Raw genomic sequence first — 14551 nt, 5'->3', positions numbered from 1 at the left:
ACTGCTGAATCCATCTGCTTAGGGAATTATTCCCAATGGTGAAAGTTCATCCACACATACAGATCACTGACATAACTTACATCCTCAGACAAGACAGAAACCCTGAGAGGTTAACTTAGCCAGGGTCACACAGTCATTGAGGGTCTAAGAAAGGTCCTCCTGAGTTCAGGGGCAATGCTTTATCTACTACAAGAAGCTACCCCTCTCTAACTAACAAAAATAACAAATGAAACCAAGGGCTTCTCACTAGGAATATTTTAATTGGATTCCAATGTGGATTTCATTTTAAACAGTCAACAACCATTTATTCAGCTCTCCTTTTAGAGTTAACAATAAGTTTGATTCCATTACAAGATGAATTTTAATAAAAATTCACTGTAGCATTTTTAAAAATGAGCAAATATCAGCACACAATGTAGTTCTCTGAGAATGGAGAGAGAAGTCAGCGGGATAAGGTAGGGAAGTGGCAAATTAAGGTAGGGAAAATGCTGCATGTTCTGCCTTTCTCTTTGAACTCTCTGATATTCAGATATACAAACTACTTTCCTACTTGCCATCAGGAAGATCTGAGCTCAGATTCCTTGTTTTCTCCTTCTGACAGAAGGTGATTTCTAACTCAAATTATAGCTCCATCTGTCTGTTGCTATTAGCATTGATGGAGTTAGCTTCCCACAGAAAGAAAACCACACATCCTTCCCATTTCAGTTAAGTGACCTAGAGCCAAATACCCTTTGTTCTCCTGGAATCCAAAGAGACAGACTGGCGATAACATTGGCAAACAACGAAACATTCAATTTTCACTTTAGAGAAGTGAATGGCCCAGGAATTAAACACTGAAGACTTTTATTGGTTCAAAATCAAATGGGAGAAAACATCAGGACTGGATTTTTCTTACCACAAGTTTACCAAAAGAACGTTTCCCAAACGAGTCCTGGATCTTAATAAAAATATATATATTTACATTTGATTTCATCTCTTTCAGTCTAAACATCTTCATCTTAGGGCATTTTCTGGGGAATCATAACCATGCCAGGATGTCTGTGTTTATTTACCAGTCACCAGATGACACATTTTACTTCACCTCCTGTTTCTTAGTCAGAAATTAGAATCTTTTCTCTAGACTGAAAGAAACCTTTGGGATAAAGTTGAAGAGAAAGGATTAGATAAAAATGGCTCAGAGGCTGGATTATCTTTGCTTTTGCCTTCAGATGCTGCATCTGAGGGCTGAAAATTTCTGGCTTTGCATTTTGAAATTGCAGCCCTCCCTCTCTTTGAAATTCTTGTTTATAAATGCTCGTTTAAGAGGAAGGTGAAAGCTTTGAATGGTTTCCACACAAAATTATGCATCAATTTTACTTAAAAAAACTTACTCCCTCCTGCAACTTAAGGGAAAATAATAAAACAGGGACCAGTAATAGCTCAAGAACGAAAGAGAAGAGTCTTATTTCCTAGGCATATGACATTGGGATGATGGAAATAAAATGGGGTGGGCTGTCAATGATGAAACTCCCTCTCGTGGAGGTAGTGGTTCTCGGGGATGCTGCGCGTCCCCTTCCTGCTGCCCCTCGACATCTTCTCCCCTTTCCTCTGACACTCTTCCAAGAAACTATTCCACGTTTTTCTTGGTCCCAAAGAGGACCAGCAAGGCGCAATGGGAAAAGTTTTGGACTGGGAGTCAAGAAAGATTTGGATTCACGTTTTACCTCTGTCAGCTACTGGCTGTGTGACCAGGGACCAATCCCTTCACCTTTGAATTGCCCCCTCACACCCCACCTCCGCAGCCCCCTCTGCTGCCTCTGCCACCACCAGACCGTTGTCAGGGTCAATAAAACCTTGTGTAAGCCCAAGCACTCTCTTAAAAAAAAAATCTGTGAACCATCAGCAATTGATTTTAGCAGATGGATTCGATGCAGACTAAAGCTCTGGCAGTGGGGGGGGGGGGGTTATCAGGTGGGAAGTAATACCTAGAACCATTGGTCTAGGTCCCAAAGGAACTTTAGAGATCATTCTAGACCGATGTCTTCTATTTGAGGAAGGGCTCCTGAAAGTGAGAGTCCAAGGTCCCCCGAAGAAGAAGCAGCAGAGCAAATTCGGGTTCCCTGGCTCAGCCCAAATCCTTCTTTCCATGGCCTTCGAGACCAAACAGCCTTACTTCTGCAAAGGATGTGGGAAATGAGGAGCTACCCCTCGGGAGAATGGCTATCATTGGCTTGGGAGGTGGGCAACTCGGGGGCAAGGGGAGAAAGGGGGCACATTGCACGGGCTAGGGCCTTAACGAATTCTAGTGGAATGAATTCAATGAATGAAGGAATGGAATGAATGAATGATTGAATGCTTTGGGCTTTCCCTGAATTAAGAGGAATTCGCAGTCTAGTCTGGTCTCCGCCAAGGGACTTGGGATAAGTCGCTTTGCTCCTCTAGGCTTCCCTTTTCTCTCACCTGCCAGGGAGGCCCGAAGTGGAAGGTCTCTGAGGTGTCTTCTATCTTAAAATCAAAAGCAAAATCTCGGGAGCTCGCTATCTGACCGGGCAGCCGAGAAAGGAAAAGGAACCGCAGACTGGAATGGACAGAAGCTCTTGGGCAGCGGGAATAACGGGGATCCCTTTCGCCAGTTTCTACGCCCCGTCGGGAGGCGAAAGAGGACACACCCAGCGGGGGGCGATCGCCCCGGGTTCCGACGCCCCCTCTCGGCCGTCCAGTCGGCTCGCTGGTCTCACCAGGCCCTGACGCCCTGCAGGGAGGCTTGCAGGTGCCCTTGGGGGCTCGGGGCCGACGGATCCGCCACCCCCAAGCCGAGGGCGGCGCGGGGGCCCGCGGCTGGGTAGCCGGCGGGGGGCACGGTGCCGTAGGGGGCGCCGTAGCAGGGGTAGGGGGCGAAGGGCGGCGCGCCGTAGGGCTGGCCGCCGGCTCGGACGCAGGGCCGGCCGTCGCGGACCAGCACCGGCACCGCCACCCTGCGGGGCGGCGGCGGCTGGCCCGCCAGCTCCAGGGACGCGTCCTGCCGCTGGCGCTTGCACTTGTAGCGGCGGTTCTGGAACCAGATCTTCACCTGCGTGGAGGTGAGCTGCAGCGCGCGGGCCAGGTGCTCGCGCTCCGGCGCCGACAGGTACCTCTGCTGTCGGAAGCGGCGCTCCAGCTCGAACACCTGCGCCTGCGAGAAGAGCACGCGGGGCTTCCGCCGCGGCCGCGCCTCGGAGCGCTCGGCGCAGGGGCCTCCGGGCCAGCCCGAGCCGCCGCCGCCGCCGCCGCCGGCCTCCGCGGCCCGCTCCCCGGCCGGGCCCGGCCCTGCAAGCAAACGACACAGCACCGACAGGGAGACAAGAGCGTGAACACACCGGCCTGCGCGGTCTCCCGGCCCTCCCGCCCCGCGGGCCCAGTGGGGGGAGACCCCGGCTCTGCCCCTCGGCTAGAGGGAGGAGGGGAGGGGAGAAGTGTGCCACGGGAGCCCAAGGCCTGCCTGCACTTGGCTTCTGCTGCGGGCCTGGACCACAACGGTCACCGGTTTTTGTCTCTCTGTTTCAGTTTTCTCATCTGTAAAATGGGGGCAGGGGGCGTGGATAGCCGCTGCCATGGACATAGGCTTCCCTCTCCCTCTCCATCTCCATCGCTGTCTGTACATGTATTCATAGCTAGCTGTCTCTGTATCTCTAGTTCCGTCTAGATGGCTGTAGCTACAGCTATCGCTGGCTAATGCGGATTTCTAGCTCCCCAGCCATCTCTCGATACATTTATTCCAGCAACATCTGGGTAGCTGATTCCTGTCTCTATCTAGATAGAGAATCTGTCTAATCCAGCAGCATCTACACAGCCAGACAGATATGACGCGTCTGGAATTCCCCTAAGAACGCCGGTCACCTAGGCTATGTGGACACCTCGCTTCACTTGCTGACTCCCGTGTGCCCTTTCTGTAGCACTAAAAATGCCTCACCACGAAGGTCCCCTTGCAGTCCCAGACTTAGGCAGCCCGCGGAGGGCAGTGACTTTGAAGGGATGGCTACACTGTCTCGTGTTAGGACTGTGCTGTTCTGTTGTTCCTTTTCCCCATGGATGAAGAAGGCAGGAGGGGAAAAAAATATGATCGTTCCTTGGAAAATAAATGGAGTGAAAAGGTAGGGTCAGGCGAGCTCGCGCCTGAAGAGCACCCAGAGGTCAAACTAGGCCAACGGCGCCTCTTTTAAAGATGACGAAACAGGTTTCTCCCTAGAGGGTCAAGTGATGTACAAGCCCGAGGTTATAAGGTAGGAGGTGGTCTGATGAGATTGGAACCCGGGTCTTCAGAGTCCAAAGCCACCACAGCACACCCAGTCCCCGGGCTAGCCTTTGGGGTTAACTGTGCAGCCTTGGGCTAGACAATCTGTTTCTCTAGATACAAATGAAACAGCACTTCCTGGACCACAAGGAAAGCGCTTTGTAGACTGTTAAGAGGCTCACTTGCATGAACCATTATCATTCTGTGTTAAGGACCCTCTTCTTTGCTCTTAAGCACACTCATTAGCCAATGCCCTTGGGTCTTCTCCATGTGGGGACTCAGGCAACTAGTGCAGATGCCGAATGCTCTCAGCCCAATTTCAGGAGCTGTTTGGTCCAAAGGTACCAACCGACAGTCAGTAACATGCTAAATCGACCTCTCGGTGTGGTGAGGCGGCTCCTGGATCCCCAGGCACTGTGCGTTGCTAGGCAGATCCTACAGGTTTCCTGATGGTAACTGTCACATAACTGTTAAGGTAAGGCTCCCGGTGCAGAGATCTGACTAGGTCATCTTTCTCTTTTCCGTTGTAGAGGCTGTTCTGTCTCTGCCTCTCTCCTCTCTCCTCTCTCCTCTCACCCTGTCTCGCAGTCCTTTGTCTATAATTGTTTCCCTGTCTGTCGCATTATCTCTCTCTTCGCCTTTTTATCGTTTTGTCTTTGATTCAATCTCTGTCCTTCTCTCTCCCCCCTTCCCTTTTTGGTTCTGTTTAGAGTTCTCTCTCTCTTTGCCTTTATCCTCTCTTTCTCTCCTGTCATCTTCTCCGTCTCTGTTTTGTCTGTCTGTCTCTGTCTGTCTCTGTCTCTGTCTGTCTGTCTGTCTGTCTCTCTGTCTCTGTCTGTCTGTCTCTCTCTCTCTCTCTCTCTCTCACACACACACACACACACACACACACACACACACACACACACACACCTGGGTCTAAGGTTCCTCCCTCTACCCTCTGAATCTTCAGGGAAAGAAAGCTCCCTTTGGCAACCCCACCCTGAGGACGCTGTCCCATTCCGGTCTAATTCCCTCCTAGGGCAGACGACCCTGTATATACCGGGGACTCTCCGCGAGCCCGTGTTCTTAAGCAACTGTCTCCAAATTTGGACACTTGGCTGGATGAGGCCACTAGAGAAGGGAGAATTGAGCTCCGTTCCCGGGGGCTATTCGCCTTGGTCACTATCAGTGTCAGGGAGACCTTGGAGCGCTCTCTTCACTTCTCAGAGCCAGTTGCCAGCTTCGAGAACGCCCAGGCCCTGGTGATTGGAGGGTGGGAGAAAGGCACCCTCCCCCCCTGACTGTTGGATCTCCTCCCCTCCTCCCTCGACCCTTCCTGGAGGGCACGAGAGTGGCCCCCATGCTTAGCAGCGCTATCTGGAGAATACTAATTTCAGTTTCAGTAACAAATCTCCCAGGGCTAGACTTCCCTGTTCCCTGTTCTTTCCAGCCAACGCCGGCCCAAAGACCCCTGGCCCCGCTGCTTCTGCAGAAACCCTTCCACGTCTAAGTCCTCCTTTTCCCAGAGTGCAACGACCAACGGCCTGCGGTCCAAACAGCTAAGGATTCTGGACCATCCTCCCGCCTGGTCCCTCAGGCCCGAGTTCTCCCAACCTTTTGCGTTTGGAATTTGGTCCTGAAGTTGACGGTCAGAAGCATCCCAGGCCCTTGGATACTGTGCAGAAGGGACAATAATACCGACAACGACTTTCCTGGGAGCTCTCCGTTGGAGTAATTATGCCCCCATCTCATGGGCAGGGAAATCAGGGCAGATAGAGAGGTGGAAGGGTTTCCTACGGTTAGTACCTGTCTGAGCTGGCAGTCAAGCCCATCGCCCCACTCCCCCCCCCCCTCCATAGCCCAGTTTCCCCCTTCCCTTGGAATCAGAAGACCTGGGTTTGAATTCGAACCATCCCCTAATTGTCTCGTCTCCCCTGCTTCTGGCTGCCAGGAGCCGGCTCTGCTCTCCAGAGGGAATCTGGGGCCCCCACCTCATTCAGAGACTGGCTGAGTTTGGGCAGCAGAATTAGGGCTGGAAAAGCAAAAAAAAAACCCCACCTTACAAAGCATCCAGTACGATCTATGTTTGTCTCTGTCTCTGCCTCCTTCCCTCCTCTCTTTCATTCTCTCTCCCTCTGCCCCCCCCCATCTCTCTTTGTCTGTCTGTCAAGGTCTCTCTGTTTCTGTCTCTGTTTAACTTTTTAAAAAGATGAGAAAACCGAGGCCCAGACTGGCGTGGAAGTGATGGGGACAAGGGTGGAGGAGCCTGGAGACGGGGCCATTGCTTTTGTTCAGCGCTTTCCGGAAACTCTCCCCTACTTTGCCCGCCGATCTCTGAGAGAGGAAGGATGCCACCCTCCTCCTCATTTTCCAGATGTAGAAATAGAAGGCCCTAGCAGACTTTCCTAAGGTTCATCGGTTGGCCAGTGGCAGAGTTCTAACTGAAATCCAGGCTCTTCTGCCCGCCAGCCTCGGGGCTCTTTATACAATGCTGCTCGCCAGAGCATCCTCGGAGGGCCCCAGAGCTGGAAGTGGAATAACCCTTATTTTACAGATTAGGAAACTGAGCTTCAGAAAGTGCAGTGATTTACCCAAGGGTACAAGTAGTAAATCGCACAACTAGAGACTGATCTCAGGGCCCTCAACGGCAAATCCGACTCTACCACATTTCTCAGGGAGTTAGGGAGACCGTTTGTCTTCATTTGGTCTTAGAAGTTGTGCGTCTCTCTCTCTCTCTCTCTCTCTCTCTCTCTCTCTCTCTCTCTCTCTGTCTCTCTCTCTCTCTCTCTGTGTGTGTGTGTGTGTGCGTGCGTGCTACAATGGGAAGTGGGTTTCTGCAGGGAGTGATCTATCATACCAGAGATAATGTTTAAATAAGCTGAGTTTAAAGTATTATTTGAGACAAGACGGATGGGCAGGATTTGAGGGAGGTGGGGAGGGAGGCTGGCCACCTGAGGAATGGCCGGCGCCATTGCGGTTGGAATTCTCTGCCCGAGGTGGCCGTGTGGATACAGGGAGAAGGCCGGAGCCCTCTGGGTCAGCCGGCGCCACCCTCTCGGCCTCTCCTCCCTGCTTACTCACTCGTCATCCCCGAGGACTCCGTGGTCGCCTCCAGGACGGTAGCACAGACGGTCTGGAGTTCCTCCTCGTCTGCGCTCCTGGGCCAGCAGCCACCGACAGCTCGAGACTGGTGGCTGGAGGCTGCGGCTCCGGGGCTGGGGTGGGAGGGTTGCGTCCCAGGAGACAGTTGGGCTTCCTGCGTCCTGCGTCCGTTGGGCCCAAGGAATACCGCCCAGTTGGACGGTGGGCAGCGCTGATCCTGGTCCTGACGCAGGATGTCTCGGACGGAGAAGGGTGTCGAGGTGATGGGGCTTGAGAGCATCCTGCTAGCCGGGCTGCGGCGTGTGGAGGGAGCCCCGGGCCGGCCCACGGCCGCCCCAGGTGGTCTGCGCCCGGCTGGAGGACCGCTCTGCAGCTTGGGGGCCGCCTGTCACCTCCAGCTCGGCGACAGGCACCCTGTGGTTCATCCACTCCAGGACAGCCTCGGAGGGAGGTGTCCGCATCGCCTTAGGAGGTCCAAGGGCTAGCCCCCCATTGGCTCCCCCTGAAACCACGTGAATCTAAACTTTACCTTCCTCCCACTTGCCCTCCCCTTTCCAGCTCTCACAGTCTGCATCGCCCCGGCTCAGTCTTTTCCCCTCCTGCACCCTCCTGCGCCCTCCCCCGGAATAAGGAATTCTGTATCAGCTTTTGAAACTGTTGGGCTGTGCTCAGACCTTGCGTTCTCAGAACTGGGAGAAGGTGGCAAGACCTTGTTTCCATAAACACGACACGAACAGTAAGTGGTCTGGGCCCGGGGAGCTGGGTGTGACGCTCTTGAGGCGGCTCATTGTGCTGAACCTCCAGAAGGGGAAGGAGAAGGGCGTGAGCCCGAAGGAGGGGGGTGGAGGTCCGCCCGAATTGCATTTCTAGGTGAATTGCAGCTTTTGCTCTCCTCTCTATTGTTCCGTTTGCTTCTAGGTGGGAAGAGGGGGCGGCGGAGGTAAACTGAGGCACAGAGTTGAAGATGATAGGGACGCTGGCTTCCGGTTCCGTTTCTCCTCTTCTCAAAGTACAGGCAGAGTGGTTTGCAAAGAAATTTGTACCGGGGAACCTGAGACTGGTCCAGGACCCGGGTCGGCCCAGAGGCTTTCGGGTAAAAGGGGAGAAGTTACGGGGGCAGCAAAGAAGCGGAGACCTCTCCTTAGAAATCCCACTAGAGGCGAGGCCGGTTTTTGAACAGGGTCTTTGGGAGGTTGGAAAGTTCAACTGCAGCCCTTACCTGGGACCCCAACTTGACTAGAAAAAGCGTTCGAGTCCCTGAGGTCTCTTTTGGATTGGGGAGGAATGGCAGGAAACGGGGAGGGGACAGTGGCGGGGAAAAGAACTGATCTTTTCCGACCCTACAGTTTCAGCCTATTCACCAAGGGAGAGGGCAGCCCTAGCCAAGGGTGGGTTTCTGCTCCAGTTCAATGGAAACCCTTCCCTACAACCATTTCCGCCAGACCGCCTCTATCAGGAGATTTCCACTATATGGGGGTGCCCAGCACATCTGCATACTTGGCAGCCGGACCTCGGCTTCCTTGCCCCAGTTGCCTCCTGTCTTCTTCAGACTTTTTTCTGGTTTCCCTCATCTCCCCTCTTTCTCTCTCTTTTTTCCTCTTACTTTTTCCTGTCTACACCATTATGTATGTGTGTATGTATGTATGTATTATTGTGTAAGTGCGCCCACGAACCTGATTTCTCTCTCCCGATTTCTAAGCCCTCTACCCCCACTAACGCCCTCGAGTTTATGAGCTTTTATTTAGTTAGGAAAGTTCCTTTATTATCCATATATTTTCTTGGGTCTTCCAAAGGGATTCTCTTTACTTTTTCTTTGTATTCCCCAGAACTTACCCAGACTTGGGAACGTGGTAGGAGCTCAATAAATGCTTGTAAATTAGTTATTTGAAATACTCAACTGATCCTCATCGTTGGTGGGGTATTAGGAACAGTAATGGACCAACCAATATTGGTACAGATGTTGGTACATGCCATTTTCTTTTTGATCGACTTCGCTGATCTTATGAGTGAGAGGGGAGAGGTAGAATTACTTTAATTTTTATTTATCCAATTATTTGGAGTATTTTAATAGAACTGCTGATACAGTTTCTTCCTTTGCAAACAGCTTGCTTATATCTTTTGATCTTTTCCTGAAACAGGGTCCCTAGAGCCTGGAATATGTGTGATGCCCTCAAAGAGAATCCTTTGTATTTTTCAAGGGGAAAGCCAAAGATTTGACTTTCAGCCCTTCTTCTTTTCAGAGGTCAAGCTCTAGAAGGCAGGGGGCACTAACTTGGGGAAAAACAAACAAACTAGCAAACAAAACCAACCCCAAACCTTTTTTGGATTACAGCTTTCTGAGGGTCTTCCAGAAGATATTTGACTGAAGCATTGATATTTCTCTTTGACCTGAAAAATCTCTCTGTGTCTATCTGCTTTCTCCTCTCTTACATTTTCTGTGTCTCTGTTCCTTTCTGCCTCAGTCTCTCTTTTTCTCTCTTGCTGGTTCAGTGGTTTTCGCTCTCCCTCTTCCTCTGTCAGCGAACAACGCTGCCAAACGGTGACTTGAGAACGTCCCCTGATATTTGAGACTCTTCCTCCTTAGCAGGTGGGAGACACACTTTAGAAGTGACTGGTCCAAGGTCACTCAGAGCAACCGTAGGTGATGGATTGAGAAAGGGGTGAGGTTGGCAGAGTCCGGCGACTGGCGAAGAAACTCAAGAAGGGAATCCAAGGATTCTGACTCCCCAACCCTAAGGCAATACCCCGAGGGTCACAGAATCTGTGTTGCTGGGGCTGCCAGGGAACACACTTTCCCTTCGTGGGTCCGAGGTCGGACAGTCCACTAGAATTCACCACATCAGCAGTTCCTTTCATCCCACTTGGGGTTGCTCTCAGTGTTGGGGAGCTATTTTCTTTATGCGATATCTTTATGCAACTTCCGACTTACAAAGGCTCTGGAATCCCGGGACCTGAGTTCAAATCTCTCTCAGTTGTTTAGCTTTGTGCGACCTGGGGCAAGTAATAGAACTCTCCCTGGTATTTGTAAAAAATGGAGAGCTTGTATCCTGATGTCCCCTCCAGGACTAAATCTGGGGTCCTGGCTTGTCCACTAGGAGTTCTGCCTGTTGTCTCAGACCTGGTTTAACCCAAGGCCCGATAGGAGGGCGTGAACCAGGGTTCGTTATAAACTGTTTCTGGCCGGCAGGAAATTTAATAATTTTTTTTTTTTTTGCTAATTCTTTTTCTCCACTCCTGGGGAGTGCTAGTGGGGGAGGGGACGGGAAAGGGGAGCTGGGAGGCAATAAAACCAATCAGAGTGATTAGTATCCATTAAGATCGCATTAGCCCCCTGGATTTTTGAGATAAGAGGTGCTGGACGCCTGGCCTTGGGCTTTCAAACCTAGACAGACTGGGGAGGGGAGGGAGGAGAGGCTGAGCCCCACTCCCAGCGATCCCTGGGGCCCACAATCAGAGGAGACCGGAGACTTTTAGCCTCAGTCCTCACCTGTGCCTACAGCTGTTAGAAAGGGGAGGAGATCTCACTATCCTGCCCCGGCTAAAGGGGCTTAGGGGTTAGGGACAGGCTCTGACCTCAGTCTTTAGACGTTTCCTAAATTCCTAAATAGGTAAACCTCCTCCTGATGTCTCTCCTTAGCCCCCCACCCACTAGAAGTTAGGAAGATCGAGGTTCGAATTCTGCCTTTCGTGGGACCCTGGATAGGTCTCTTAACCTTTTTGAGCCTCAGTTTCCTCATAAGTAAAAAGTAATCATAGTTCAATCAACAAACATTCAACTGAAGGCTTTGTATTCAGGAACTGAATATAAAAAAAGTGAAACAGTTTCAGGGCTCAAGGAACTTCCCTTCTAAAAGGTGGGGGTGGGGGCAGCTTGTGCTCAGAGTATAAATTAGTTTAGAAAGGAAGTTCGCAACCTTCACATTGACCTTGGGGCACATATCAAATGAGATAAGCATTGTAAAGAGCATGAGGGTTTTCCCAATCAACATTTTAATTCAATAAATATTTACTGGGGCAGCTAAGTGGAAGCAATAGAAGGAGCCAAAGTATTGGAGTCAGGAGGATCTGAATTCAAATGCAGCCACAATCACTTTCAAGCTTGGGGAAGTCATATAACCCTGCTTACCTCAGTCTCCTCCTCTGTACAATGAGCTGGAAAAGGAAATGGCAGATCATTCCAGTATCTTTGCAAGGACATCCTATAAGGGTCACAGAGAGAAACAACTCAAGAATATTTATAAAACACAATTTCTAGGTCGATGGTAGGTAGTGGGGTTTTAAAAAGACAACTGTTGCCTTCTCCCTCTAGGAACTTACCTTCTAATGGGAGGCTATACAGCATTTACTGAAATAAGTGCAGAGGGTTTCTTTTTCCTTGGGGGTGGTGGTGGAGCAGAGACTGAATAAGGAAGGTATTGACTGCTGTGTGACTTTGCATAACCTTGACAAGAACAGGGTTCTGTCATTTTTATGTTTCCCATAAAAATGATTAATTTCAAATCATTCAAAAAATAGATCCTCGTAATCAATATTGTATTCAAAATATGAGTACCATTCTCTAGAAATATCAAAAAAACCCTGAAAGGTATTTCAATATTTAACACTGTCTAAATATTTTCAACTTTTTCCCTAAATGGTGACTTTTTATTTTATAATGTTCTTAAATAAAAAATCAATGAAATGTCACCTTTTAAAAGAGAAAATTCAATTAAGTATGCTCAATTTAAAAATACTCTAAATTAAATACTTTAAATACTCAAAATGCTCAATTAAATGCTTGAAACCATTTAATATGTCAAAAGTTAAAAAATATAGTGAGACAGTAGAGGTTTTAGAGTGCTGGGATTTTTTAACTGCTCGTGTGGTGATGGCTTAAAGATGGAGGAATGGAAAGTCCCTAGATCCATGCTTTTAACATGAGAGATTCAACTAGAAACTAATCCAGAGTCCCTCAGCTGACATCTTTTGATGACTTTTTGGATTTTTGTAAAATGGAGCCAGGGAATGGAAGACCATTCATTACCTGAAAATATTGACAATGACCATATCCTTGCTGGGTCACATGTGATCTGAAGTTCACAGGAGTGGAACAGCAGCAACATTGGATACTCTCAAGTCAGAGATGTTAAAGAGGTCTGGTACTTGTCAGAGATCATGAGAGACCCCATGCTAGTGATGGCCAGAGGATGAGAGGCTGTTTGGCAACTCCATTGCCTATAGCCCTTTTTGAATCATAGTTCAAGGATGGAGAGGAGCACTTTTGGTCAACAGAAGGGCAGTAACATTTTTGTTAAAAGGGATTGGGGGGCCTTGAAATACAGTATCAACCAGCATCCTTAAGGGCTAAGGGGCCCTGGCAGGTAAAGAAAAGGGTGCAGTCCAGGAAAGCAATGATCACACCTCTCCTCAGATCTTGCCACCTTGGAAGCACTGAAAACTTGCAAATTCCTAGAATAGTTTTGGAAACACTATGAAAAAGCCTAGTTTGAGACTTCCCATCCTTGGTAGAGAACAGAGCCCAATTTAAAGTTCAAAATGAAGAGATAGGGTAGGGAAATGAACAAACATGGTAGGGCTGATCAAGACACTCAGTAGACAATGAAGTCAAAAAAACCACAAGTTTGATGTAAATCCCACAGGAATTCCTTGAATTAAAACTGATTTTCAAAATAAAGTAGTGAAGGAAATTAGACAAATGCAAAGGAAGAAAATTATTAAAAGTGGATTTAAAACTTGGTAAAAGAGGCACAAGAATACTAAAGAAAATGGCATCTTAAAAGACAGAATATATCAAATGGAAAAGCAGGTACCAAAGTTCACTGAAGAAAAATTAACTCCTTAAAAACCAGAATTGACCAAATGGAAAAAGAAGAGCATTAAACACCCAATCCAGTTAAAAAGGGGGGAGGGGGCTGGGATAGAATCTATTAGGCTTCATCTGAAGTAAATGTCAGGGGTTGCAATCTCAAATCAAAACCAAAAATTGATCTAATTTAAAGGGATAAGCAGGGAAATTACAGCTTACCAAAAAGGAATCATAGATGAAGTAATATCATTACCAAGCATGTATGCACCAAATGGCACAGTATCCAAATTCTTAAAGGAGAAAAATGAATTATAGGAAATAGTGAAACTAAACTAGTGAGGGGAGCTCAACTTACCCCTCTCAGAGATAAATCTAAACATAAAATAACCAAGGAAGAAGACAAAGAGATATACATTCTTAGAAAAGTTATTTATGCTAGAACTTAGGAGAAAACTGAATAAGATAGAAGTATACCTTTTTCCTCAGCTGGTATACACAAAAATTGACTCTATAATAAGGCATAAAAATCTCATGATTAAATGCAGATAAATATGAAATGTAACTTTTTCTTATAGCAAAATTATAATTGTTAGTCATGGGAGCACAGATTAAAATTTAATTGGAAAAATTTAATGCTAAAGAATAAGTGACTCAAAAAGCAAATCATATAAACAGTAATTTCAGGAAAAGAGAATGTCAAGACAATTTCCCAAAATTTGTGGGATGCAGCCAGAGGGCACTTAGGGGAAATTTTATAATTCCAAATCCTGACATCTTTCAAATAGAACAAATCAATGAATCGAGTATGTAATTAAAAAAAAGAACAAATTAAAAATCCTTAATTAAGGACCAAAATGGAAACCCTGAAAATCAAAGCTGAGATTAATAAAGTTCAAAGTTTAAAAAACCCCACATATAAAGAAGGATATGGTTTTATGAAAAACCAATAAAATAGGTAAATCATTGGTTAAAATGATGAAAAGAAAACCAAATTACTAGTAGCAAAAATGCAGCTGGTGAATGTACCACCAATGAAGATGAAACTAAAATTATTAGGCACTCTTTTGTCCAATTATATGCCAGCATAACTGACAATCTAAGTGACATAGATCTACATTTACAAAAATATAAACTACCCAGATTAGTAGGAGAAAATGCAATAACTTTATAATCCTTTCTTAGAAAAAAGAAAAGTCAACAGTGAGCTCCTGAAGATCAGATGAATTCTCTTAAACATTTGATGAACAATAAATTCCAATCTATATAAACTACTTGAAAAAAACAGAGAATCCTACCAAATTCCTTTTATGACACATGTATGATTTCAACACCAAAACCAGAGTGATCAAGAATAAACTATTTTCTTTAGGAAATAGTTACATTTTTAAATAAAATACTTGGAAGAAAATTAC

At 47.7% G+C, this 14551-nt stretch overlaps 1 protein-coding gene across 1 annotated transcript; it reads right to left on the bottom strand.

Annotated features, from left to right (window-relative positions):
• Positions 1-2622: 2622 nt before the first annotated feature.
• Positions 2623-7817, bottom strand: NKX2-6 (NK2 homeobox 6). The gene is made up of 2 exons (XM_074195311.1): positions 7313-7817; positions 2623-3285 (listed from the first exon to the last, which is right to left on the bottom strand). The coding sequence occupies exons 1-2, from the start codon at positions 7611-7613 to the stop codon at positions 2714-2716; spliced, it is 873 nt and encodes a 290-aa protein (XP_074051412.1). The 5' UTR covers positions 7614-7817; the 3' UTR covers positions 2623-2713.
• Positions 7818-14551: the final 6734 nt, after the last annotated feature.

The sequence above is a fragment of the Macrotis lagotis genome, chromosome 1, assembly GCF_037893015.1.
Source record: "Macrotis lagotis isolate mMagLag1 chromosome 1, bilby.v1.9.chrom.fasta, whole genome shotgun sequence".
Classification (NCBI taxonomy): Eukaryota; Metazoa; Chordata; class Mammalia; order Peramelemorphia; family Peramelidae; genus Macrotis; species Macrotis lagotis.
Note: the sequence above shows the minus strand (reverse complement) of the source record. Positions and strands in the feature narration are given on the sequence as shown.

Excerpts from the sequence above, each read along its gene's own strand:
- NKX2-6 (XM_074195311.1), bottom strand. The coding sequence starts at position 7,613 with ATGCTCTCAAGCCCCATCACCTCGACACCCTTCTCCGTCCGAGACATC. Across the intron at positions 3,286-7,312 it reads GGAGTCCTCGGGGATGACGA|GGCCGGGCCCGGCCGGGGAG; the intron begins GTGAGTAAGCAG and ends GTTTGCTTGCAG.